The sequence below is a fragment of the Oryx dammah genome, unplaced genomic scaffold, assembly GCF_014754425.2.
Source record: "Oryx dammah isolate SB20612 unplaced genomic scaffold, SCBI_Odam_1.1 HiC_scaffold_14, whole genome shotgun sequence".
Lineage (NCBI taxonomy): Eukaryota > Metazoa > Chordata > Mammalia > Artiodactyla > Bovidae > Oryx > Oryx dammah.
Genome location: NW_024070198.1, coordinates 20773413 through 20796859, shown reverse-complemented (window position 1 = coordinate 20796859; position 23447 = coordinate 20773413). Strand labels below are relative to the sequence as shown.

The window sequence follows — 23447 nt, the reverse complement described above, 5'->3', positions numbered from 1 at the left end:
CCGGCGCCTTTGGGAGGGGAGAGCACGAGCCGGGCCCCCGCCCCCGGAAAAGGCTGGCGCGCGCCGCCGCGGCCGAAGGGCCGGGAGGGAGGGAGGGAGCCGAACAACGCCGGCAGCACTGGACTGGCCCCAGGTGGGTTGCGTTTGCGAGAAGACTCGGCCGCAGACTGGAGCCTGGGCTCCCGGTGTGTCTCTCTCTAAAAGCTGCAAAGCCCCCTCCAGACCCCCTCCCCCTCCCCGCGCTGGGAGATGGATGACTTGTCAGACAAAGGCAATAGATTCCACCACTCAGTGATTCGCCAGCGCCGGAGCCCGGAGCTTCGGCGAGGAGGGCCCCGCGCCTGTCACTCCGGTGCCGGCGAGGGGAGGGCAGGGGAGGGGGAAACGGGAGGGAGGGAGCGAGCAGCGGGCGAAGGAAGAGGGAGGGAGGGGAGTGGGCCACGGGGAGGGGGAAGGGGAGCCTGGGATTAAAACTACACTGAGAAACGAAACTCGCCGATAAGATAAACGTTAGATAAGGATAAAGAAGGGCCAGTCTAATGAATATTCAGGCAACGGCAGAAGACCGCAGAGCGCGCCACGCTCCGAATCCGGCTCGAAGTCCCAACTCACCCAGCCCTGCCATCCACCGGCCAGTGCCCGCATGAGCCACGGAGTCCCCAGCTCGGTCCGCATCCCTAGTCCTGTTCCCCCCGCTACTCTCAGCTGAGTTCCCTTCCGTTCCTCCTGGTTCTTCCTTCCTCTCTCTGGTCCTTCCCTTTCGCCTGTCCCTCCTGAGGTACCTCCCCACCCACACACCCCCAATTCTCATTCCGGGGCAAAGTGTCCGGCAATTTGTCCTCTCCCGTCCCACGCGCGGCTGCGTGGAAGGCTTCCCTCGTCCCCTTGCCTAAAGGGGTCTGGACAGTCCAGAACGCTCGGTGTAGAATCGAGCTGGAGACCTCCGGCGGGGACCCACCTGCCTCAGTGGGACCCAACGGACGGTGCGAGAACCCGGGGACTTTGCTCCTGGACCCTCAGGTGGCCGGGGAGGGGGCTTGGGGAGACAGTGCAGAACGACCGGTCGCTGGCGGCAGAGGAGGCGGGAGATCGAGGCTCGCCTCGCTCTCCCCGGCTGGGGAGAAGAGGCTGCGAACGAGGCTGAGCGCCGCCCGCTGCCAGCTCGGCGGATCCAGAGCCAGCGCGGGAGGCGCTGCGCGCTCGACCCGGCCCAGCCGCCGCAGCCCTCGCCCGCACTCGCTCCCTCGCTCGCTCGCTCAGGTTAGCTCGCGCAAGCACCAGGCAGGAGAAGCCCTTTGTCTCCTAACTGGTTAAGTACAGAATATCCAGGAGATCTTTATGAAATATTTTCCCTCCTCTCATAAATCATCTTGGCACTTCAGCTGATGTTTTAACTCTCTCCCTCCTTCGCTCGCTCCGCACCCCCCAGCTTCCTGGGTCTGCGAAAGGGCGGCTCAGGGAAGCCCGCGGTGCGCTCTTGCAGCCGGTACTCGAGGCAACTCTGGCCCCTGCCTGTTGACCCTGGCGCCTGTAGAAGAGCCGCGGACTCGCGCCGCTCTCTCTGTCCGGAACCTAGGGTGCAGCTAGGTTGGGGGCCGAACGCGGCGGCCCCCCCTCACCCCCCGCTCCGACTCAGGTAGGAGGAAACTCCTATAGGGCCTCTCGCACGTTGGTTTTCAGAACTCCCTTCATCCTCGGCGCGGTTCTGGCCAGGTTCAGACCGACAGGGTTTCAAGCCCACTCTTTAGGAGGTCGGATCTGCTGGGATCCTGGCATTTCCTCTCCTTCCTGGATCCTCCGGAGCCCAGTTCGTTTAATCCACTTGCGGAGTAACTTCTGGAAGGAAACGTCCCCTCCCCACCTGCCCCTCCTTCCCAGCCCTCAGCCCCACATCCCTTGGGCTGCCCAGCTGGTTCCCTCGGGCGGGAGATGCAAGACGCAGGGTCCAGCCCCGAAGGTCAGTCTCTTCCTCTCGAGACCTGCAGATGGCGCTCCTGGGTTTCCTTTGGCCTCACAGCCCCACGAACACGCACTAACTTGGTGTGGGGAGCGAGAAGGGAAAACCGTTCCCGGCAGCCTAAAGGGAATGGCTCTCCGGCCTGGGAGCAAGGGGCTCTCGGGTGATATTAGCTGGTACAGCCTCGGGCTTCTTTCAGGGAGGTAATTAAGTTACAAGTGAGATGAGGGGGGGCACCGCCGCATGGAGGAAGGGTCTTCTTTACTGAGAAGGAGCTCAATAGGAAAGGAGCCCTTTGCCCCAGGTCTCCTTATGTTGGTCTAGGAAGTTGTCTTAGGGAGTCTGAACTCTTGGAAAAACTGGACAGTGGACAGCACCCCTGTCTGCACAGACTCAGATTTTTCTAGAATCAGCCAGACATATCCTTAGGTTACACAGACTATGAAGAAGTCTGGGTGCAGACAACAGGCTTTTTTTACATACCAAGGAAGAGGGATTTTCTTCTCTTGTAAAGAAGGAGACAGTGCACAAAGTGTGCTGGAAGTTGCGCTCACACACCTATACTTGACATGACCCCCTGAGAAGTGAAGACCCTTCCCTGACAGTCCAGTTCCCAGGTAGTCCCTGGGACTCCAGAACCCCCACCACCCTGCTCCTGAGATACTTTTCCCTGCACCGCGCCAGCTGGACATCCACCCTCCCACCAAGCCAGCCCCTGGCACCTTCCTTTTTGGCTCCAGCCCATTCAAGGACCTAGAAAATCAAAGAGCAATATTCCATGATGATTAGAAACCCTTTTAGTCAAGCCCCGGCCTTCTCCAGGGGCTCCAGGCTGAAGGGCTGGCACAGATTTCTCTCCAGAGGTGCTGGTCTCTCCCTCTGATGTTCTCTTTCCTGTTCTTCCCTTTCTTCTTCTATAGTCAGTAGAGGAGGGAAAAAAAAAAGCCAGAAAGGAAAAAAAAGGAAAGAAGAGGAAAAGAAAGAAAAAGAAAGAAAACAACCCAACCCCAAACACAACCCGGGCTCCGACCTGTCAGGGTTGGTTGCTTTTCCCGTCTGCCTCTAAATGAACCTTTTCTCTCTGGTGTTTTCAAAGCGGCCCTTCCACCCCCCAACCTAGGGGCATTTACACTTCAAACAAGGCGCCCGCCTCCCTGCGGAAATTTAAAGGCAAATAAACTTTTGGGGAGTTGCTCTGATACCCATCTCGGGATTTGCTTCATTAGCCGCCTCTGTGCATCTGATCTGCCCAATAAATCTTCCTTGTGGATCTCCGCTCCTTCACCTTCTCTGCTCCCTTCCCTGCCAGGCTCACCCGGCGCCTAGCGCCCCCCCCCTTGCCTCCTTCCTCGCTGATGAGCACTGGCCGCCTGACTCTGGCTGTCTCCTGCCTGCTGTGCCGGGTGTAGGTGTCGAGGCTAAGGTCTCCATTGAGCTTCTCTCTCCTCCCCCACAGCATACACACGCAAAGGCGCCCCAAGCCAAGAGGAACTAGCACCCAGAGCTCCCAGATGCATTTCTGGGCAGACTGGGCTTGAACTCAAGTGCTCAAAACCCTGTCCACTACCCCTAATTGCATGCTTTCCCTACACAATCCTTCAGCTCCTTTTCACGTTTCCCATGTAATTTCTTGGACTGAATTCCCTAGTCTGGCCCAGTGCTTTCTGCCCTGGCGAAGAAAGGCTGAGGCTTGGCTGCCTACCCACTGCAGGCAGGGCTCTGACCCAGGGCCTGGATGCCTGACCTGGAGCAGTTGGGGAAGGTGGCTTGGCCTCTGAAGGGAGGGCTTGGTGGGGGCCCAGGGAGCATCTCAGTCATGCCCCTCCTGGACACGTCGGTCAGCCTTCCTCCTTCCACTCCTTCCACCTCCCAGGGAGCGGCAAGGGGAGCCAGGGCTGGGGCTCTGAGTGAGGGGATTAGAAATTCCGAAATTAAATCTATCTCCCTAGGAAATGCTCCCCACGGTGCGGACCAAATTAAATGCATTAAAGTTCAAGGCGGGGAAAGCTGTTTAGAACCAAGGGAAAAAAAAAAATAGTCCAAAGGGAAGAAAAGCAAAAACAGAGGAGGGAAGAGAGGAGGGTGGAGCAGAGCATCAGCTCCACAGCCAAGCTCCTTTTCAGAATTATTCCTAGTTTTGGAAGTCACCACCACCAGAAAAAAAAAAATTACAAGAAAAGAAAAAAAAAGTTCGACTGACAATCTAAGTCTTGGACAGCCAAGGCCCACTGGCCCCCAGGGTCCCGGGGTGCCCCTGGGGAGCATCCTCTCTGGGACCAGGTCCCAAGCGGCTGCCTCACGCACTGGGGCCCCACTTCAGCTTGCCCTGACCAGCTCCGGCCCGACCCTTTCTCCTCCTCCTCCCGCTTCTCTCCCCGCCCCTCCCCCTTCCTAGCCCTCTGGTCACGTTGGAGGATGGTGGTGTTTTTTTTTTTTTTTTTGGAAGAGCTTCTGGTACAATATGGAGCACCATGGGCTGCAATTTCACACTCCACGGCACATTCCCCCTAAAGCTACTTTCTTTTTTTTCATCTAAGACCCCCTAATTTCTGCTTCCTCGCTCCCTCCCTTGCTCCCTCCCTCCCTCCTGCGCTCACTCTTCTTTCCCCGCTTTTGTTCCCAATATTTGGGCTCCCTGCGTGAAGCCCGGGGGGCCTGACTCCCGGCTGGCCCCGCCCGCTCTGTCTGTTGGTCCTGAGGAGGCCAAGCGCACGTGCTGCGCCTTTATCCTCCTCGGCCCCTCCTCCTTTAACCCGGCTTTTCCTCACAAGAGGTCCTAGCGACCTGCCGGCCCTTCACAGTCCCTTTGACGAGAAACGACAATGCAAGCCACTTGGCCACCAAAGCGGCCTCTTAGCGGCACGGGCCTGCCAGGTGGCTGCCGCCAGTGGGCCACCAGACTGGGGAGCAGGAAAAAAAAAAAAAAAACTGTCAAGCCAGGAGAAACTGAGCCAGCAAGGCTATAGGGTAGGAGGTAAGGTAATGAATTCTCTGTCCCACAGAGAACAAGCTGGAAGGCGGTGAGGGGGGCACAAGAGGCCCAGTGAGGCTCTAGTGCTCCAGGACACAGCCTGCCCTCCCCCTCTGCTTCTAGACCTCTGCACAGCTAAAGGGCCACTCACCCAGGGAAGGAGCAATAGCTTCCACGTGCACAGTCCCTTTGCCTCTTTGAGCCTCAGTTTTCTTGCCTGTAAAATAGGGATAATTCCACCTGTCTTGCTTCTCCATGGAGCTAGCCAATAGGAAAGCATTTTAAAAACCAAATATGTCTACAGTAGACTTTCTGAACACTTAACCTTTCACAAAGAGGGAAGAGGGGGATCTAGGCACTCAGGTAGGGCAGGGGGTGATGTTTCTCATCCAATGTCTACCCAATAAAGGTAAAGAGGATTCCTCACTGCTTTCCCTTCTGTGTTCTTCCCTTTCAAATGTCTTTCTTTCTGTTGTCGCAGTGCACCCTTGTCCATGTTCATCACTCTGCTTTTTTTTCCCTGCCTTTCTTCCATCCCCACTTCTTCCTGCGCCCCTCTCCCCACTGCAACTGCTAGAGGATCAGTTAAATACCACGCCCGGCCAACAGCCCAGGTTAAGTGCGGCCTCAGGCGTGGGCCCCTTTGGGCAAAATGGTTGGGAGGAAGTGGCTTGTTGGTGGAGATTTGGGTAAGGAAATCCCATCCAGTTCGGTTCCAAACAAAGAAAGTTGTTCCTCCCAGGACCTGCAGTCAACCTGCCAAAGCCAGAGCGGAGATAAGCTGGCGGGGAGAGGCCTGACCAAGGGGAGGAGTGGAAGAAGGGAGAGAGGAGGAAAAGAAAGGGATGTGAAAGGTGCTGAGGGACCAGAGAAGGCACGTGTCTCTGGAAGGGCCAAGGAGGCTGGTTGGGGCCAAGCCGGGGTGCCCACCTGGCCATCTGCCCTCTTCACTTCCTCCCCCAGGGTGAGAGCATCCCAGTGAGGCTGAGGGTCTGTGGCGAGTAATGATTAACCCTCTTCTCAGCCAGGCCCTGAGCCCTGAGCCTGACCCGGCTGGTGAAGGGCGATTGTGCCAGCGGACCTCGGACGTCCCCAGCGACACCTTCCAAGCCACCGCCAAGAAGGGGGCTGCGGAGGAAGGGGACAGAAGGTAGCGTGCGGAAAGCCAAAAGGCAACGGAGTATAGGGCAGGGGAAACGCAACTTCAGACGCTGGGCAGACCAGGGAAGTGAAATAGCCACCGCCAACGTACAAGGAAAGGAAGGGGCCAAACGCGGGAGAGGGCGCGCGGCTCCGAGGCGCTGAGGAATAGTTGAAGAGGGGCGGGCTGAGTTTTCTCCGAGTTGCAGCAAGCACCAAATCTACTCTCTCGGATCCGTCCGCGGCGCTCCCGCCCTCCCTGCCTCCTCTCCCAGCAGCTGTGCGGACGTGAGGAGCAGGCGGAGAACGCGCCAGAGCCGAGAGCGGGTAAGGAAGGCAGGGGGAGCCCCGCCAGACAAACAGGGAAGCCAGGGGCAGGGCCGCCCAGGCAGGGGCCAGGCTGCCCGGCGCCGCTAAGTGGCCGGAGACAAAGGACCGGAGCGGAGGGGAGAGGGTACCACGGTGGAGAGAGAAGGGCTGATGAGACAGGGAGAGTACCAACGAAAAGGGGTCTCTCTGGGGACCGGCCGAGGGTCGTCTGCCCCTCCCGCCTCTGCCCACCCCAGCCTGGAAGTGGGACGTCCCGGGGTTCACTGTCGCTTGGATTCCAAGCCGGAGGGCCTATGGCCTGGAATCGGGCAGCGAGGTGTTGCTGTCTGTGGGGTCGTGTGTTTGTGTGTGTGTGCGCGCGCGTGCGCGCGCGCGCGACAAGGTTTAGGGAAGGGGGAGGGGTGGAGAGGGGAGGGCCTTCGCCTTTGGGTCAGACCCCTATCCCTAGCTGCCCCAAGCCTCCGCCCTCTATCCTGCGCGGTCCAGAGCGGTTCATCCACCGAACTTGAAACAAAAGGGCTTAACCGAATCCCTCTGGAGTAGGGGCACGGACTCTTTCTAGAGAAAGTGCTTTGGTCTGAGACTTTAAGGGTTACCTGCATCCAGGATTGTTTCTTAACTTTCTGCAACTGTTCCTGGGAGGAGGGGCGGGGAGGGTGGGGGGGCGATGCAAAGTAAATCTCGGACAGAAAAAAAGCCCAGGTCTCTGTAGGTCACTCCGGCTATCTCTGAACAGGCTGGTCGGGAAGTCTAAGACCTGCGGATAACGAAGGTAGAGAAGAAACTGATGGAGAGAGGAAGCCTCTTTCAATTTCTAAATCTATGGAGAATTTCTGATGTGTCTCCTTGAGGGCTGAACGCCTCTTGGTGAAGGGATCCTGTGAGTGTGTGAGTGTTGTGAGGGTGTGAAAGATCCGTGAGGCAGGTGGAGTAAGTGTCTAGGCAAACAGCTGTGTCCCAGGCGGGGCTGAGATAGGCGCTCAGGACCCATACCCAGCACCTCCCCCTCCCCTCTCTGCCCTCAGCCGAGGCTGCACCGAGGCCAAGGCCTCCGCAGCCTCTTCCAGCGGGGCCGCCAATCAATCCTGCAGGTCAACACAGCAATTAATAACGGGGTGAGGAGGCCTGGCAAAAGAGGGCGGGAGGCGTCAGGCTGTGTCTCCCCCAGGCCCTGAGGGCCCGGCTGCAGGAGTAGGGAGTAGGAGGGGGCATAAAGATCCCTGAGAAATCAGCGTGGGCCCAGAGCCACAGGAGGGAGAGGCAGAGGACCAGCGACAGGGAGGCAGAGAACTTGCTGGGTCAGGCCAGTGGAGTAAAAGGAAGGTCATTAAATAAAGGACTTATTTTTATGGTTCTGAGAGTAGAGGCATCGAAGGCCAAAAACCGCAATTGACCTGATAGCCGATCCTTTCCAGTTACCCCTTCTCTCGCTTTATCCTGGTGGTCTTCGCTGTTTCCGGACAGGCTCAGCGATACTAAATAAAACCCGCATCCTTCCAAACCCGTCTGCGCCGGTTGCGCCAGGGCGTCCGCCAGGCACGCTGGCTCCTGCGCGTCATTTTGAACCAGCCGTATGGGTCTAAGAGGGGACCCGGGGCCCTCTAGGGCACGCAGAGTCCTGTTTTGTTCTGTGCCTCGGCCAGAGGTGTTCAAAAATGAGGGGAGGGCCGAGGGACCGGAGGAAGGCAGTGAAAAAAGAGTGAAGGCGCCTTGGAAGGGAAACATTTCCTTGCTCAGACCCAGCCCTGCCTCCTGCCCTGTTCCGCAGCTCCTCCCTACCCTTCCCCAAGGCCTGGCTGGGCTGGCGGGAATGTGATCCCCGCGTCGGCCAAAGCGGGGAAAGGAGGGAAGGGAAAATTGGAGTGCTGTGCACAGCTGGTCTTCCCCGGCCGCCGGGCCGACCGCGCCGGGAGAGCGGATCGTCGGGCAGATGCAGGTAGGTGCAGGCGGCCCTGGGTAAGCGCCCTCGCCTCTTGTGAAGTATCCCCAACGCCAGGAAGCTTGAGATGAGGGCCCGGAGAGGTGCCCAAGGTTGCCCCCACCGCTCTGCCTTCTCCTTCCCGAGGCGCTGGGGATTGGATCGGGCTGTGTCTTCCGGGAGATTTGCAGGTACTGGGAGCCAGGTCCACACACCCCAGGCCTGCGAGGCAGTGAGAGCCTCCTTCCACGAGGGAAAATGGCAAAGTGGGAGGGTCGTGAGCCTGAGCAGACAGGACCGGGAAGGAAGGAGGGGTGGGGGCAGGAGGCAGTAGGAGGCAAAATAAATAGATTCAGACAGAGGGAGAGAGAAGCTCTGTGCAGGAGGGGAAGAAAGGGGGAGAAAGGTTCCCAGGAAGGCCCAGCCATTAGGTCTGTCCTTGGGCTGCATATTTATACGGTCGAGGGGGTGCACAGATGGGCTCTCAATTGAATTCCATCTTCAACACCATCAGAGATTGATTTTGTACTCGCTTTTAATTTTGCCATAATTAATTAGATCATTACAACTGTTTGGTATTGATCTCCCTACTTAAACCTCTGGTGCGGAGGGGTGGCCCAGATCCCTAAAAGCCCAAGAGGCCCCAGTTGACACTCTTGGGGGCCCAAGTTCCCGCAGTGAGGACAAGGCCCCCGAGAGGGAATGGAGGTAGCTGAGGGACTAGGCCAAGAAGCTACAGAAAGGGCAGTGCTGAGGGTGGATAAGCAGTTGAAAGAACTAGAGCCTGAGCTGGTAGATGTGGGGAGGAGGGAGAGGAAGAAGGTGATTTGGAGAAGGAGAGGAGTGAGGCAAAAAGGTCTGGAGTTAGTCCTTGACCTCTGTGGTATTATTTGAAAAACTCTTGGAAACCTGATCCAACCCTCTCCCTCCTTGACAATCTGAAACTAAACTTGGGTCCCTGGCTTTCCACCCCTGTGCTACATCAGGAAACCTAGTGGGCAGACAGAGTGGAGGTGGCCGGCCTGGGGGAGGGAAAAGAGAGAGGGAGAACAGCCTTCCACTGCCTTAGCCCGTTGGGTAAGCAGCTTCAGATTCTCCTCCCTACTCGGTCCCCCGGGGCCTGACATCCCTCTTCTTGTCCCAGGCCTCCCTGGAGTTGTTTATTTTGGGAGCAACCTTCTCTCCACACATAATCTACACCAGTGCTTACACTCTCACTCATACTCAAATACACAAGACCCTCACACATGTGCACAGAGACTTGTGCACACAGCCTGTCCCCACCCACTAGCACACATGCACCCACACTCCATCCCCACTAGAAACTAAGGCCTTCCCAGTGCTCCCAACTTGGGGGAAGTCAGGTAAAATATTTCCACACTGAAGGAAAGCAAGGCGGAAAGATCAAGTCCTAAAGGCACAGCAAGAGAGCCAAGGCCAGATTCTGCAAAGAGACCAAGAGAAGTTGTAAAACTCACGTTTTCTGGGTGGAAAGTTTTTCGTCGGTTTAGAGGACACTGGGACGGAAGGCGGGAGGCCTCAGCGGTGGGAAAGAGGCCCCAGGGCTCCAGTCCCCAGCCATGCCGCCGGGCAAGCACCAGAAATAGAAGTGGAGTTGGCCGCCTCCGTGCGTTTCCGTCACCCCCTTGCCTGTGGCGCCTCAGGGTCCTCCTAGCTCTTACCTGCCCGGCCCGCGCGCTGTTCCATGCTCTGCTCCCCGCCGCTGCCGTCTGGGCCTGGGTCTCGCTTCTCGGCTTCTCTGTGGCCCGACAGCGCGTCTCGCCTTTGCCGCCGCCGCCCTGAGATCTGGGCTCAGTCACCCAAGACCGAGCGGCTCAGATAACCTGGGCTGCTCGCCGCCTCGGTTATGCGTTCCGCTCGCGCCCGCGCTCACCCAGCCGGCCGCGCCGAGGCACAGCCACGCGCCGAGGAGCCCCAGCCTCTCCGTCCCGCGCACACGCGCGCACACGCACCCCGGCCCCGAGCCCGCGGCAGGCAAGCAGCCGCCGCGCTGCCGCAGGCACCCAGAGACCGAATCCCCAGCCTAGACGCCGGCACACCCTCTCACCCCACCCCCCTCTTCTTCGCTGTCACTCGCTCCCGTCAGTCGCCAGCCTTACACGCAGGGGCGTCTTCACTCTCATGCGTTCCCCAACTTTGTGCGTTCCCCTTCTCCACGACGCTCAGCGCTCGCCCCCTGCCACTTTCTCCACTAGCACTTACTCCACCGCCTGCCACACACGGCTTAGTCTTAATACATGTTTCCAAGATTCCTACAGACGCACCCCAACTTTCTTGGGCGACATAATCACTCCTTGTCGCCAATACATTGTGAAACTGCTCGCTAAATCCCTTACAAGCCTCTCCTGCTCCAAATTTTCTTTCCATTCTTCATTTAAAAAAAAATCAGAATAAAAGGGAAAAGTTCTGGCTTCACTGCCTTCAGGAGATGAGGCAGGCTCAGAAGAAAGGGAGAAAGCCCAGAACCCTCCACGGCTCCGGCTGTGCGGCTGTGCTCAGAGGCCCACCCGTCTGAACCACCCCCTTCCGCATTATTCTGGTCTTCTCACTCCAAGTTTCTTGGACCCTCAGATTCACACCTCTCCAAGCACACTCATGCTTTCCATGCCTGATCAAAGGCTCACTTGAGCTTTGTCCCACCTCGGGCCCTCCCAACCTGGAATTTACACCGCTCACACCTTGGTCACAAGTTCTCCCTCAAACTTCTACACCACTTTGTCCACACACACTCTCTTATACTCCTTCTTACACACTCACCCACTTCTCAAGCACCACTTCCCACTTCTACTCCCCAGGTCCCCTTTTCTCATCTGCCCCCATTTCACACTCCCACTCACTTGCTCTGGGCCTCCCACTCTCATTCAGCCTTTGCTTACACATGCTGAGTAACACTGAGAAGCAGGCAAGGTAAGTGCTGGGTGAGCCCCAGTGTGCAGGCAGAGGTCTGTAGCTGGTCCTATCTCCTGCACAAACACCTCCAGGCTCCAGGCAGAAGGCACCAAAGCAAGGACCGAGGCCCAGGTCCAAAAGGCCTACTGGGACCACTTAGCAATGGATGCTCTTTAGCGAGAGTCCCAGATACTTCAGCTGAAGTTCCTTCAAAAAGATTGTGCAACTCAGGACTGAAGAGGCACAGGCACCCAGAGGCCAAACCCATATAATGGCTCCCCAACTTAAAAAGAAAATTGTTTGTCATGCACAGGTTTGAGATCTTAGTTCCCTGCCCAGGGGTTGAATTAGGGCCCTTGACAATGAAAGCTTGGAGTCCTAACCCCTACACCACCAGGAAATTCCCTTCCGCAACTTAAATTTTAAAAAAATCATCCTCCAGGACCATGAATCTCTACTGTTTCAGGCAAATCATGGCCGAGTTACCATCTTACCACCAATGTGTGATTTAAAACATCAGACTGCTGGGGTTTCTTTTCTTAACTTTTTTTAAAAAAATCAAACTGATTTTCCAACATAAGCGTATGTTAGAAGTAAAAAAAAAAAAAAAGGGTTTTGCTTTTTGTTATACACAGAACACATTCCCAAGGACAAGGGTGGGAGAGCAATGTGTATAAATGAAACCCTAGTCTCTCTCCTTGCCCCCCCCATGCATTCTCACGCTGTTATTCTATTACACACAAGTGAGATGTTCACACACATAGACTCTCTGTCACCCACTCACATGGGCCATGACCTGCTGAGTCACACCTCCACTGCAAGGCTCTTTGTGCCTTTGTTACCACTTCTAAAATAGTGATCATAATCCTTGCCCTTCTCCCAGATTTCTCTTGAGAAACTTGGGTGAAAGTGATTGATAGAATGTAAAGTGTGACCACAGACATATTCATTGCTTTTATTCCTCCGTTTTCAGAAGCAGGAAATGAGACCCATCATTACACACACACACACACACACACACACGGAGGCACCCAGGTGTTTTGAACTGGGGACACTCACACACATAGCTTTAGTGTCCTTGCCTGCTCCTGAGCCAGCTTGTCACAGTTACCTGAACACAGGGCCCAAGGTTGGGGCAGTGCCAGGACTGGGGCCTAGGCCCAGGGGAAGGCAGCTGAAGCCATTGTGCTAAGCAGCCTGTCGCATACCAGGGGGACCAAGAGGAGGAAGGAGTTTTCTTAGCTCTCGCTCTGATACTTTTGGAGCCTTGGGAACTCTGGAGACCTGCAAAGTGATGCCAGTCAAAGGGCAGGCCCTGTACCTTAGCCTCCCTCCAGCCTTCTCTTTGTCTCCCAGGCCTCACCCCTGTCCCACAGTCTCTCAGGGGCCTCCTGCTCATTGCCCGCCCCATTGATTGAAAGTCTCTCTCAGGTTCTCCAAGGAGTCCCAGGAAAAATGATCCGCCAGCCTATTGATTCTTCATTAGAATTACATTTTCACGTGTGCTAAATTGGTTTTAAAAGCTTTTTCTGTTGTTATTGTCTTGTCAGACCCTGCGGTCCAGGGCAAACCAAGTTAAAATGTTGTGGCTTCTTAGAGAAAAAAAAATCACCGGGGCCAGGTCTGTGATTACTTGCTTTCCTGCCTTATTGTTGTCATGATGACAATTGTGATTTGCTTTAAGTATCTTTAGGAAAAGAGCCCTGCAGGAGGCCACTCTTGTCAGACTAGGGCTGGCTAGGGGTGTGAGTGGGTGGATGTGTGTGGAGAGGGCGCTGAAGCCCCTGGAGGAAGGACACAAGAGTAGTTTTTCTTTCTTTGAAAATTAAACTTAGCACTTGAACCTGTATTAATTGCTTCTGGGACAAGAGGAAAGGTGAAAGTTTTAGAAATCACTTTTATTTTCTCTATCTCCTTCCAGATTGAATACAGGAGAAACAGAAAACACAACCTCACTTATTCTAGCTCCCTGCCCTTTCCCCTAAATAACTGGAGAAGGGGTGTCAGTATTTCACAAAGTGCTGAGGGCGAGGTTGCAGACTTCTGCTTTGTCTTGGGGCAGAGGCCCAGTCACAAGGATGCTTTTAATCATTACACTTTGTGCTGGGGGAGGAATGAATCCAAATGAGGGTAGAGAAGAGGGAAGAGAGAGGTAGGGACTCCCACAAAGAAGGGAGGTTGGGGGACAAGACTATCAGAGAGAGACAGACAGACACATCCAACCCAGAGTCAGTCTGATGGACTATTCCTTGCAGAGAAGCAGAGGATAAAGAAGAATGCAAGGGAGGAAGAAAGGAAGAAGAAAGAAGGGGAAAAAGAGGGACTGAGAAAAGGAAATGTATAGAGGAAGGGAAAGAAAGCGAGAAAGGTAGGCAGAGGAGCAAGCCCCGGGGAGCTGGCAGCCCCTCCAGCCCCGCCTTCTTCCTGGACTGGCAGCCAGAGGCTGTACTGGGGTGTGGGCACAGGGCGGCTGCTGAGCCAGGCAGGAGAGCCGAATGTCTCCATGATGTGTTTATCCCCTAATCAGTTCATTAGTTATAAACAACATGACATTAGAAGTTAGGAGGCAGTTGATATTAATTTTTATTTAACTAGTTGATGTTTAATCCGTCACGCCAGGCTGGGTAGCAGCGAGAAAGATCTTCCTGACACAAAACCAGTTAGAACTTCATAAGGCACAATCAGTGTCCGCGCGTTGAAACAAACAAGAGAGACAGAGACAGAGAGACAGGGAGAGACAGAGAGACAGAGGCAGCCTCGCCAGAAATGGAGGCTGCTAGGCGGCAGGGGGAGAGAGCTAACCCGGCGGGGAGGGCAGGAGAGAAGTAAGCTGGAAAGGCGGAGAATACAGAGAAGACTGCTTGGCAAGTGGCTGGCAGTCCAGAACTGAGCCCCAGGCCCAGCACTGCGGGAGGCAATAGTAAGGGGCTCAGCGTCCCCCGGAATGCCCGGTCCCAGGAGCGGCGGGGCCCTGAGCTAGGGGCCTTGCCAAGCCGGGCCGCGGCCACCAGCAGCCTTCCGCAGTGCAGTGCTTTGGGTGTCCGGCGGTCTGGAGGGTGGTCAGAGGGTAACGTCCCAGCCAGGCGAGGCCCAGACTTTCCCAAACGGTCCTCTCCGAAGCCCAGAACGCCCTCCTGTCCTACTCCAGGAAGAGCGGGCCAGCAAGGAGCAAAGTAGGGAAAGGCGAGGAGCCTGTGCCCAGCGGCTCAAGTCTGACAAAGTTTGTTGCGATCGCAATCCAGGGCAGGATGTGTGTGTGTGTGTTGGGGTGCTCGGCGGTGGCAAAGGGGGAGGAAGCAAGCGACAGTCTGGCGATTCTGCAGGCGGGAAAGGATTTTCCTCCCAAGTTGGCCAACCCCTCCAAGAGCATCCCCGCGTGCGGGACTCCCAAGTAGAGAGCAGGCTGTGTCGGTCGCGGGCTCCTCGGGTGGCCTTGCCCAGTTAAGCTCCCTTCTCAACCCCGCCCCCAAGCACTAGCTGTTCGGCTTTTTCCACCTTCGCCCCGGGCACCGGCCGGGCACTGGCTCGGTCACGGCTTGGTGACCCGGCACGGACGGGGAAGGGGGGATGGCTCGGGCTGTAGTTTTCCGCCCTCGCGAGGGACACTATTTGGAGGGGCCGAGGCATCCTCATCCGCGCGCAGACTCAAGCCGAGCATCTCACCATTTGCATGTTAATCTGCCTCCACCGCGAAAAGGAAATCGCTGAAATTCCGAAGAAAATTGCCTCTCGCCAGTGGTTAATAGTTAACTCAGACGGGAAAGTTCCCAGGGAAAGGCGAATGCTGGGGCGAGTGGCGCAGGGGAGGCGGCCTGGGAGGGCTGCGGCCCGGCTCCGGCCTCTCCCCTCGCCCGGCGCACCTCCCCTCCTCGGGGCGGCGCGTCCCCCACCCCGTAATTAGCATCGTTTAGTTCACAAAACCCTTCCTGGGAGAAATCTGTTCCCTCGTTCAGCACCTGATTCCGCCGGGTTAGGCGAATAAATCACGCGCCGGCGGCGGCGGGAGAGCCCGACCCGAGCCCGCCAGTCTGGGGCCGCCGGGAAAACGAAAAAGTGAGAAAGAGGCGGCCAAGTCAGGAAAAACGATTTAGGGAAATGGTGTAGCCCTCACGCAGGGAAAGGGAAGGGTCCGGGAGGGGAGATACAAAGAAAGACAGGGACTCAGAGGCAGAGTCGGGACCAAAATAGAAGAGGAAGGTACAGAAAAGGACGGAGAGAAAAGAGGCAAAGACAGAGAGTGAGAAAGAAAAAGCGAAGGAAAAGAAAGGGAACGGGGGAGGTTAGGGAAGAAGAGAAAACAAAAGAATAAAAATAAAAGAAATCCAAAAGATCAAATGCTTTTGTTATATTTAAAAAAAAAACAAAACTCCCCTGCGAGGCTCAGCAATGGAAGCGCGCCCCGCGGCGGCCAGTGTTCCCTGCCCAAGGGCCGAAGACCCGGGAGCTCAGTTTGCGCCCTCGGCGCTCTAGGCTGGTTTGGTGTCGAACCCGACTCCCGTTTGAAGTTCCAGGGCACGGGGCTCACAGGAGTATCTGCCCTTGGAAGCAATGAAGTTTGCGTGTGGGATGTCATCCTGGATAGATGGCCGGGAGAGGATGAGTAAATAAAAGGCGCACGGCTCTTTCTTGGGTGCGCAATGGGCACCAGGAACTTTCTGCCCCAGCGCGAAGGGAGGCAAGGACTGGGAGAGGAGAGGCTTCTGCTGCTTAGCTCAGAGCCCAGCTTTCTCGTAGCTAGAACCCCCCTCCCACTACCACACATACTATTTAGCAGAGTCCACCTGCTCCACCACCCGCTCCCCCACCCCAACCCCCCTTACAGATTCCTAGCGCCCAGGCGGGCTCGCAGGGGCACAGCTACGAGAAAAAAGTAACGCGTCGAGAACCGTGAGCCGCACCAGCGGAGGGCGCATTTCCTGACCCGCCTTCCCGCGGCTAGAGAGGGGCGGCGCAGGTTCAGCTGGCTCTAGGGGCCTGGCACGGCACTGGGCTGCCCAGGCCATAAGTTGGGTAGGAGAAAAGGGAAAGAAGCGGGGGAGGGGATAGGGAACGTGCAGAAGAGAAGCAGAGAGAATTGAAAAGTGGAAATGCGGGCTGGAGGGAAAGGCAGAGCAAGGGTTTTAGGGAGCGTCTCCCCTTCGGTCTGACCCTCGTGGGAGTGCTCCCTCCCAGGTCGCAGTCATTTCGAGCCCCTGTCCTCTGGCCCCTCCTCGGGACGCCAGGCAGGAGACTGAGGCCCGGACAGGCCACTGTGCGCATGTGAACAGAGGGTGAGGCGAGAGAGGCTTCCTTGCCAGCCGGGCGGACCCTAGGATGACAAGCATTCCCAACATTTCCAACCTTTGGGACTTCGGGGTCAGTGTGTGGTCCAGCCCACTTCGCCCCTCCTCCGGGCTTCTACCCCTCCCTCCTGTCTTGTTCCTCTAGCCTGCTCAGCCACCGAGCTGGCTAGAGGAGTTTGGGGGTAGGGGCGGGGGTTAAAGACTTCCAAGAAGAAAACCGGTAATTCAGTCGATTCCAACTTTTGCACAGGGACAGGAGAAACTGATATCTAGACCAGAACACTTTGGGCTGGGGAGGAGGCCGTGACCAAGCTGACTTAAGTGGGAAAGCACCGGTCAGCCAGTCAGTACGCCATGGGGCTGCTTTGTGATGGACACTGGGTTTATGGTACTGTACCCCAAGTTCGTATGCCTGAGGCACAGTGAGGCAGAACAACACCAAAACGTTGGGAATTCGGAGCAGAAAAAGGTTTATTGCAGGGCCATACAAGGAGAAAGTGTGGCTTATGACCCCGTCAAAACCCTGAACTCTCTGAAAGGTTTCAGCAAGGCATTTTTAAAGGCAAGGTGAAGAAGGGGCGTGGTTGGTTGTTGCAAACTTTGTGGTGATGGAATCCTTTGTTCTTGCAGCTGTCCATGTAGGTCAGGTCCCTATAAATCTTCAACAAGGCAAATGTTATTCTTTGTTCTGCAACTTTGTATTTCTGTATGAATGGAAAAGTGTTGTACTTTTAAAGACCAGAGCCTTGAGAATGGGCTATCCTGTATATTTCAGGCTACAGGCAATGTTTTTAACTCAAAGCAAAAGCAATAGAATACAAAGATTGAAGTAAAATAAACATCTAATGTGGAGTCAGAGTTTTTTCTTCCCTGTTATTCAGTTCAGTTCAGTCGCTCAGTCTGATTCTTTGCCACCCCATGGCCTGCAGCATGCCAGGCTTCCCTGTCCATCACCAACTTCCAGAGCTTGCTCAAACTCATGTCGGTCGAGTTGGTGATGGCATCCAACTATCTCATCCTCTGTCGTCCTCTTCTCCTCCTGCCTTCAATCTTTCCCAGCATCAGGGTCTTTTCCAATGAGTCAGTGTTTTGCATCAGGTGGCCATTGGAGCTACAGCTTCAGCATCAGTCCTTCCAATGAATATTCAGCACTGATTTCCTTTTGGATTGACTGGTTGGATCTCCTTGCTGTCCAAGGGACTCTCAAGAGTCTTCCCCAACACCACAGTTCAAAAGCATCAATTCTTTGGTGCTCAGCTTTCTTTATAGTTCAACTCTCACATCCATATATGACTATTATATTTAAGTAGATAAATCAGATACTGGCTCTGCTTTTAAGGAGGATATCACCTGGTGGCAAAAAGAAAGTTTTGCCAAGAAACTTCAGAGAGTGTCACGATATGGACTGGAAGGGTGACTGAAACACGGGAGTGTCAGAGAATGCTTTGTAAACAGATGAGGTCTCGCAAGATGATGAAATGTACACCAAATGCGGGGGATACCTAGCTGAACTATTCCCAGGCAGAAGGAGATCAGGAGCAAAAGCATGGGGAAGGGGCAGCAACCCACCTAGCTGGGAAATTGCAAAGGATTCTGTGAAGCCAATATGGATGTGAGAATTGAGTCAAGGGGAACAAGGTTGGGAGATAGGCAGGGCCTAGATCAAGGAGCACTTTTGCGAAGGAGTTTTGATTCTCATTTAGGCCATGGAGTGTCATTGGAGGATTTTATACGGGGAAGAGAAAAGATCTGATCTGGAGAGGAAAGACCACTGCAAATGTAGATGGTGGGCTGGAGGTAGAGAAAGCAGCAGAGACTGGGAAAACAGTCTCAGCAAAAGAAGATAAGAGGTCTTGGAACAAAAACGTCTGAGGGAGATAAAGAAGAGAGGGTAGATGTGAGAGATGAAGGCAGGATGGTCAGGACTCAGGCACAGATTGGATGTGTGTGTATATTGTGGGGTGAGATGATAAATTAAGGTCTGTCTGGGTCTCTGGGTAACTTAAGTCTCAGCTCTGATCCCTCGCCTCCCCCTCCCCTCTCGTCCCCTCCTCCTCCACCCAACCCCTTGCAAACCCTTCCCTTTCAGTGGTTATAAAAGTGGAAACCCCATGTATCATATCTGGAGGCAACTCTTTTCTCCTCTTCTCATGCACCCTTACCAGGGAGTCCCATGTGCATCACCGAAGAAGAAATTCTCATTAACTCTAAGACAGAGAAAGCAGCACCTAAGAGTGAAAGATGGAACCAGGACAGACCCCTCCCTTCTTTCAGTTCCAAAGCATGCCAGTTTTCTGGTCTTGGGCACATCCCTTGAGCTCCTTGTGCCTAAGTGTTCACATCTATAAAGTGAGGACAAGGATATTTGACTTGGGGAATTATTGGGTGGTATTAAACATGGGGTATAGTAACCACTGACATACAGAAGCCCACCCCATGCCCAGACCTCTCAGCAGACACTGATTGAGCATTGTCTCCTGCACAGGCACAGGGTGTCAGGGAGTATAAAGAGCAGTAATATAAAGATATTCAGGGAAGTTGTTGATCCAGAGGGAAGACCAGGTGCCCGATTGGAACAAAGTTAATAATAAAAACGACTAACATGTCTGAGAGCTTACTGCATGTCAGACATGGTTTGCATACATTAATTCCATTCGTTCTGCCTACTATTTATTCCTATTTTAAAGATGACGAAACTGAGGCACAGAGAGTTTCAGTAACTTGTCCACAATCACACAGCGAATAGGTGGCAAAGGTAGGATCTGTACCCAGATACTGCCTCCATAACCTATGCTCCTAAGCACATGCTATGCCAAGTATTCCTAGGGCCCACTGCAGAGTCACAGAGAAAAGAGGCACAGGCTGTGGTTTAGAGGTTGATTGGGTCTGAGAGGATTCCTTCAGTACATCCAGTTGGTGAAACCCAGGAACCCTTCTCCCCTCTTCTTCCAAATCCTCATGCCTTTCACCATCTCTATGCTCTTCTCTCTCCTCTCTTCTCTCTCTCTCTCCTCAGAGCCTTTGAATCTGGAAACCCAGAATTAGCTCCTGTGACCTGGCCAGCCAATTCTGTGAGGCTGCAGGGCCAGCAGCCCTCACCCAGCCTTGCAGGAAGCTGGGAGCCCCACCCTAAGAGTTTTCCAGCCAGGCCTTGTCCCTTCCCATGAGACCTCAGGCTTTTCCAGCGTCCAAGCCTGAAGCCTCAATATGGGATGGGGGTAGGGGCTCCCTGCCATGCCTCCCTCCAGCTGGGCTCAGCCTCTGATCAGGCCTTGTGGATCCTGATCCTGAACACCAGCCATGGGGAGAATTCCCTGGATTGAACCTGATGCCCTCCCCTACAAGCCTGACTTGGGCTGTCCCATTTGAATCCCCATGAGCTGGGCCAAAGCGCCCTGGGAACTGCAGAGGAGCATGGAGGACCCTACTCATGAGCCCATGCTCATCACTGGCTCTTCTGGGTCCACAGAACAGGCACTGTGACAGGTACCTTTTCCCTATATGCTAGAATAACCCTATAGTCGCTCTTTTCCCTAAGCCCGCAGAGGTCTGTCTTTTTCCTCTTAGAGCAGGCGTTATCTTTGCCCAAAGCAGAAATTGAAGAAGTTCTGGAATAATCCAGGACTGTGGAAACTATCTTTAACCCTTCCAGTAAGAGTGAGACAGAAATGAATGTGTGTGGCAGGAGGATGGGTTTGGGCCTTTGGGTTTGAGGGGTCTCATTTTCTTTTACTGGAATTTAACCAGTTCCCCACCTATTACACCGAATGGCCTTTTCTCAATGATTTGTGAGTTCTTTAAAATACTCACTGTGGCCAGGCAGATACTATACCCAAAGTGCCAGTGCTGTGGAGCAAAACCATTTATGAACTTTTGGATGTCTGCCTTCCCAGTTTGCAGCCCAGTCTTTTGAAAATTTTTTCTTCAAGATGGACAATGTGTTAGGCAATACGCTGGGTCACCCAGAACAGACACTAGGAATGACAGTGACTGTGTGGATGTGAATTAGAGAGAGGAGTTTTCTCTGTTGTTCCCTCCTCCGCCCTCCACAGCACTTGGTCAAGGGAAGCTATCTGGGGGGCCGCGAGGGGGTGGGGGGCGGAGAGAAAGGCTGCCTGCAGCATCCTTAAAGTAAATATATCCCCTCCCAAGAACAAATTATTCTCTTAGTTTCCTCCTCTGAGGAGTGGGGAGGCTCATTCATTTAATTAAAGAATTAAAGCCCCCAGCACAGCTCCTGGCACACGTAGGGGCTCGCATAAATGCTATTGTTCTTTTCGTTTGTCTCTAAAGGAGCCCCGCACTGCATCAGTCACAGGCTTGGGGTTCACGGGTGGGAGCTGGGAGCCCTGATGGTGCGCTTCCTGCCTCAAAGCCGCGCCTCCTGGACCTGGGGCTGCGGACGCGACTCGTTCCCCTGGCGCAAAGCTGGACGTTTGGCTGCGCAGGCGCGCGGACCAGGGCTAGAGGATGGACCGCAGGTCAGATGCGGGATGGAGATGAGGGATGCGGACTGCGCGCGGAAGCCTCTGCATCCTCAGCCAGTCTGCAAAACGGTACTGGTGGCCGCCGCCGCGGAGGCCTCCAGGCTTGGAGCTACTCGGGGCCCAACGCATCTTCCGCGCTTGCCCGCCGCCGGCTCCGCCTCGCTCGCCGAGAGCCCGCACTCAATTAATAATCATAAACCCCCCGCTCACCCTCCTCTTAAAATTAATAACTCTGTAATTAGAGTCATTTCAGAAGCCTCCTGAGCCGCCGAGGCCTGCCCGGCCGCTGGCCGACCCGCGCTTGGCCGAGAGGTAGAACGAGGCCCAGCGCGGCGGCCGCGGCATCTGCAGGTAGAGAATGAGAATTAAAATCGCTCTCAACAATCCAATACACTTTTTATCAGCCATCTATCTGAGAGCCGGGCCCATTCATCATCCGAGGCATTCTCCCTGAAAACAAGACCCATTCAGATTTTATACAAATTATCATATTTATCATCGTCTCCAACTCCGGAGTAACATCTCCGCAAAGTGTCTGCCGTCTCCCCGGGGAGCCGCGCGGCTCGGAGCGCCCGAGCGCCCGCCCGGCAATTCCCCCGCCGAGCCCCCTCCCTTCGCCCCTTCTTCCCCCTCCCCCTTCTCGGGTCTCGTCTCTGGCCTTTGATCCACTGTCTCTGCTTTCCCCACCGCTCTTTTCTCCCCACTTCCCATCAATCTCTCTTTCTCTCATCCCTCTCTCGCTCTCTTCTCCCTCTCATCTCGCCCTCTGGCCTTCGATCCGATCCATTGTCTGTCTGCTTTCCCCTCACCTCCTAGAACACTTACTCACACTCTCTTCCTTGCACCACCCACCCCTGGCCCCCCAGGCCACCCCGTGTCTCCCACCTGGTCTCAAGGGCCTGGTCAGGTCTTTCTTCTCTTTCTCTCTCTCTTCTCTGTCTCCATTTCGGTCTGTCTCTCTGGGTCTTTGCTTTCACCCCACCCAGCATCCCCATTGCCCTGCCAGAGCCAAGCAGCAGGAAGGGTTGTTTGTGAGTGCAGCTCATGCCTCCCCTCCTGGGTGGAGGAGGTGTTCCACAGTGGGACCCCCCAGGTTTACTCCAGGGGTCTACTCTGGCCCACATCAGGAAGCATGAGAAAGTGAAGCAAGGCCACAGGAAAGACACAGCCGTCACACACTACAAACACACACACAACCCACCACACATACACACACACACACATGCACGCACATAGCCCCCAATATGCTCATCCCCTCACCACAGACCCACCACACATATACAGCCTCATACACACACAGCCCCTGTCAACCAACACACCCAGCCTCCAACCCACAGCCCTCAATATGCACTCCACACACACCTCCTAACTGTAATCATGTACCTGATCTCACTACACCTAAAGCCCCTCTCATACCACATACAGCCCGCAATACATACACAGCTCCCTACCACACACCTGGCCCCCAATACCTACAAACATAAGGGCAGAAAGTCACATCTTCTAAAACTCTAAGTGTGCTCACTATACACTCTTGTCCTCTTACCCAGATTCTCAGGCCCTGTCCTCTACCTTCTGTTACCCGTGGTTTAGGCAGGAACAGATCAGGCACTACAGCCTCTGGAAACACCTTCTGGCATGGGTGGGGAAGTAACCAGCAAGAACTTAGCTCCCTCAACCAGCTACTGAAGGTGCTCTGCACTGACCCCCAGGGGTTAATGAGGCCTCCCCAGTTCAGACCCACAGACACTGGGGGCATTTCAGAAGGGGCTTTTATTCAGATTCTACGGAGGGAGACCTCACAAAAAGTAACAGCAGGAAGGCTGAGAACACAGGTTTCTGACTCAAAAAACCATCTGTGGGTGATTACTTCCTTTCCAGGCCTCAGTCTTGGGGGGTTGACCCTGCTGGCCTCTCTGGGGACGTTGAGGCTCCAGTATTATATTGAGGTCCTCCATGACCCAGCCCATCCTTTTTCCCCTCAAAAACCTGCCTCAGTGGGGTGCTGTGGAGGAACCTCTGGCTGTATATCCTTTGGGCCCTTGGTTGGTTGATTTATTCGTTCCTCAGCCATTACTTCAACAACCGTTACAGAGTGCCTTCTCTGTGTCAGCTCTGTGGTTGGCATGGGGTCATGGTGATACAAGAGATACACAGCCCCTGCCTCCATGGAGCTTACATTCTAGAACAATGCTGTCCAGTGGAATTTTCTGTGATAGTGCAAATATTCTGTATCTGCACTTCAAGATGGTGGCCACTAACCATATGTGGCAGTTGAACACTTGAAAATCTGAGGAACAGATTTTAAATTCTATTTATTTATTTAAATTAACTTTCATTGAATTTAATTATTTAATTTAAATGTGGAAAATGGCTACTATATTTGCCAGCATAAGTCTCACAGGCAGATTAGTCTTAATTTCTTTCAATGGAGCAGTGTATATGTAAAGGA

General features: G+C 54.6%; 1 protein-coding gene and 1 long non-coding RNA gene across 15 annotated transcripts in view; one reads left to right on the top strand and one right to left on the bottom strand.

Moving 5' to 3' along the window:
• The window catches only part of PAX2 (paired box 2), a 94561-nt gene extending 79772 nt beyond the window's left edge, over positions 1 to 14789 (bottom strand). For 2 of the 14 annotated variants that reach the window (XM_040254469.1, XM_040254473.1), the window contains exons 1-2: positions 6995 to 10077; positions 613 to 5145 (exon numbers count right to left, since the gene is read on the bottom strand). In XM_040254469.1, coding sequence (XP_040110403.1) covers positions 613 to 811 — 199 coding nt within the window. In that variant the 5' untranslated portion in view covers positions 812 to 5145; positions 6995 to 10077. Of the gene's footprint in view, positions 1 to 612; positions 5929 to 6994; positions 10243 to 11086; positions 11090 to 14777 lie in introns of those variants that run through there. The other 12 variants (XM_040254474.1, XM_040254475.1, XM_040254479.1 and 9 more) reach the window with 10 other exon arrangements.
• The window catches only part of LOC120873675, a 55324-nt gene continuing 37940 nt past the window's right edge, over positions 6064 to 23447 (top strand). Inside the window, exon 1 of the long non-coding RNA XR_005723506.1 lies at positions 6064 to 6395. This is a non-coding gene — a long non-coding RNA (uncharacterized LOC120873675). The remainder of the gene's footprint in view (positions 6396 to 23447) is intronic.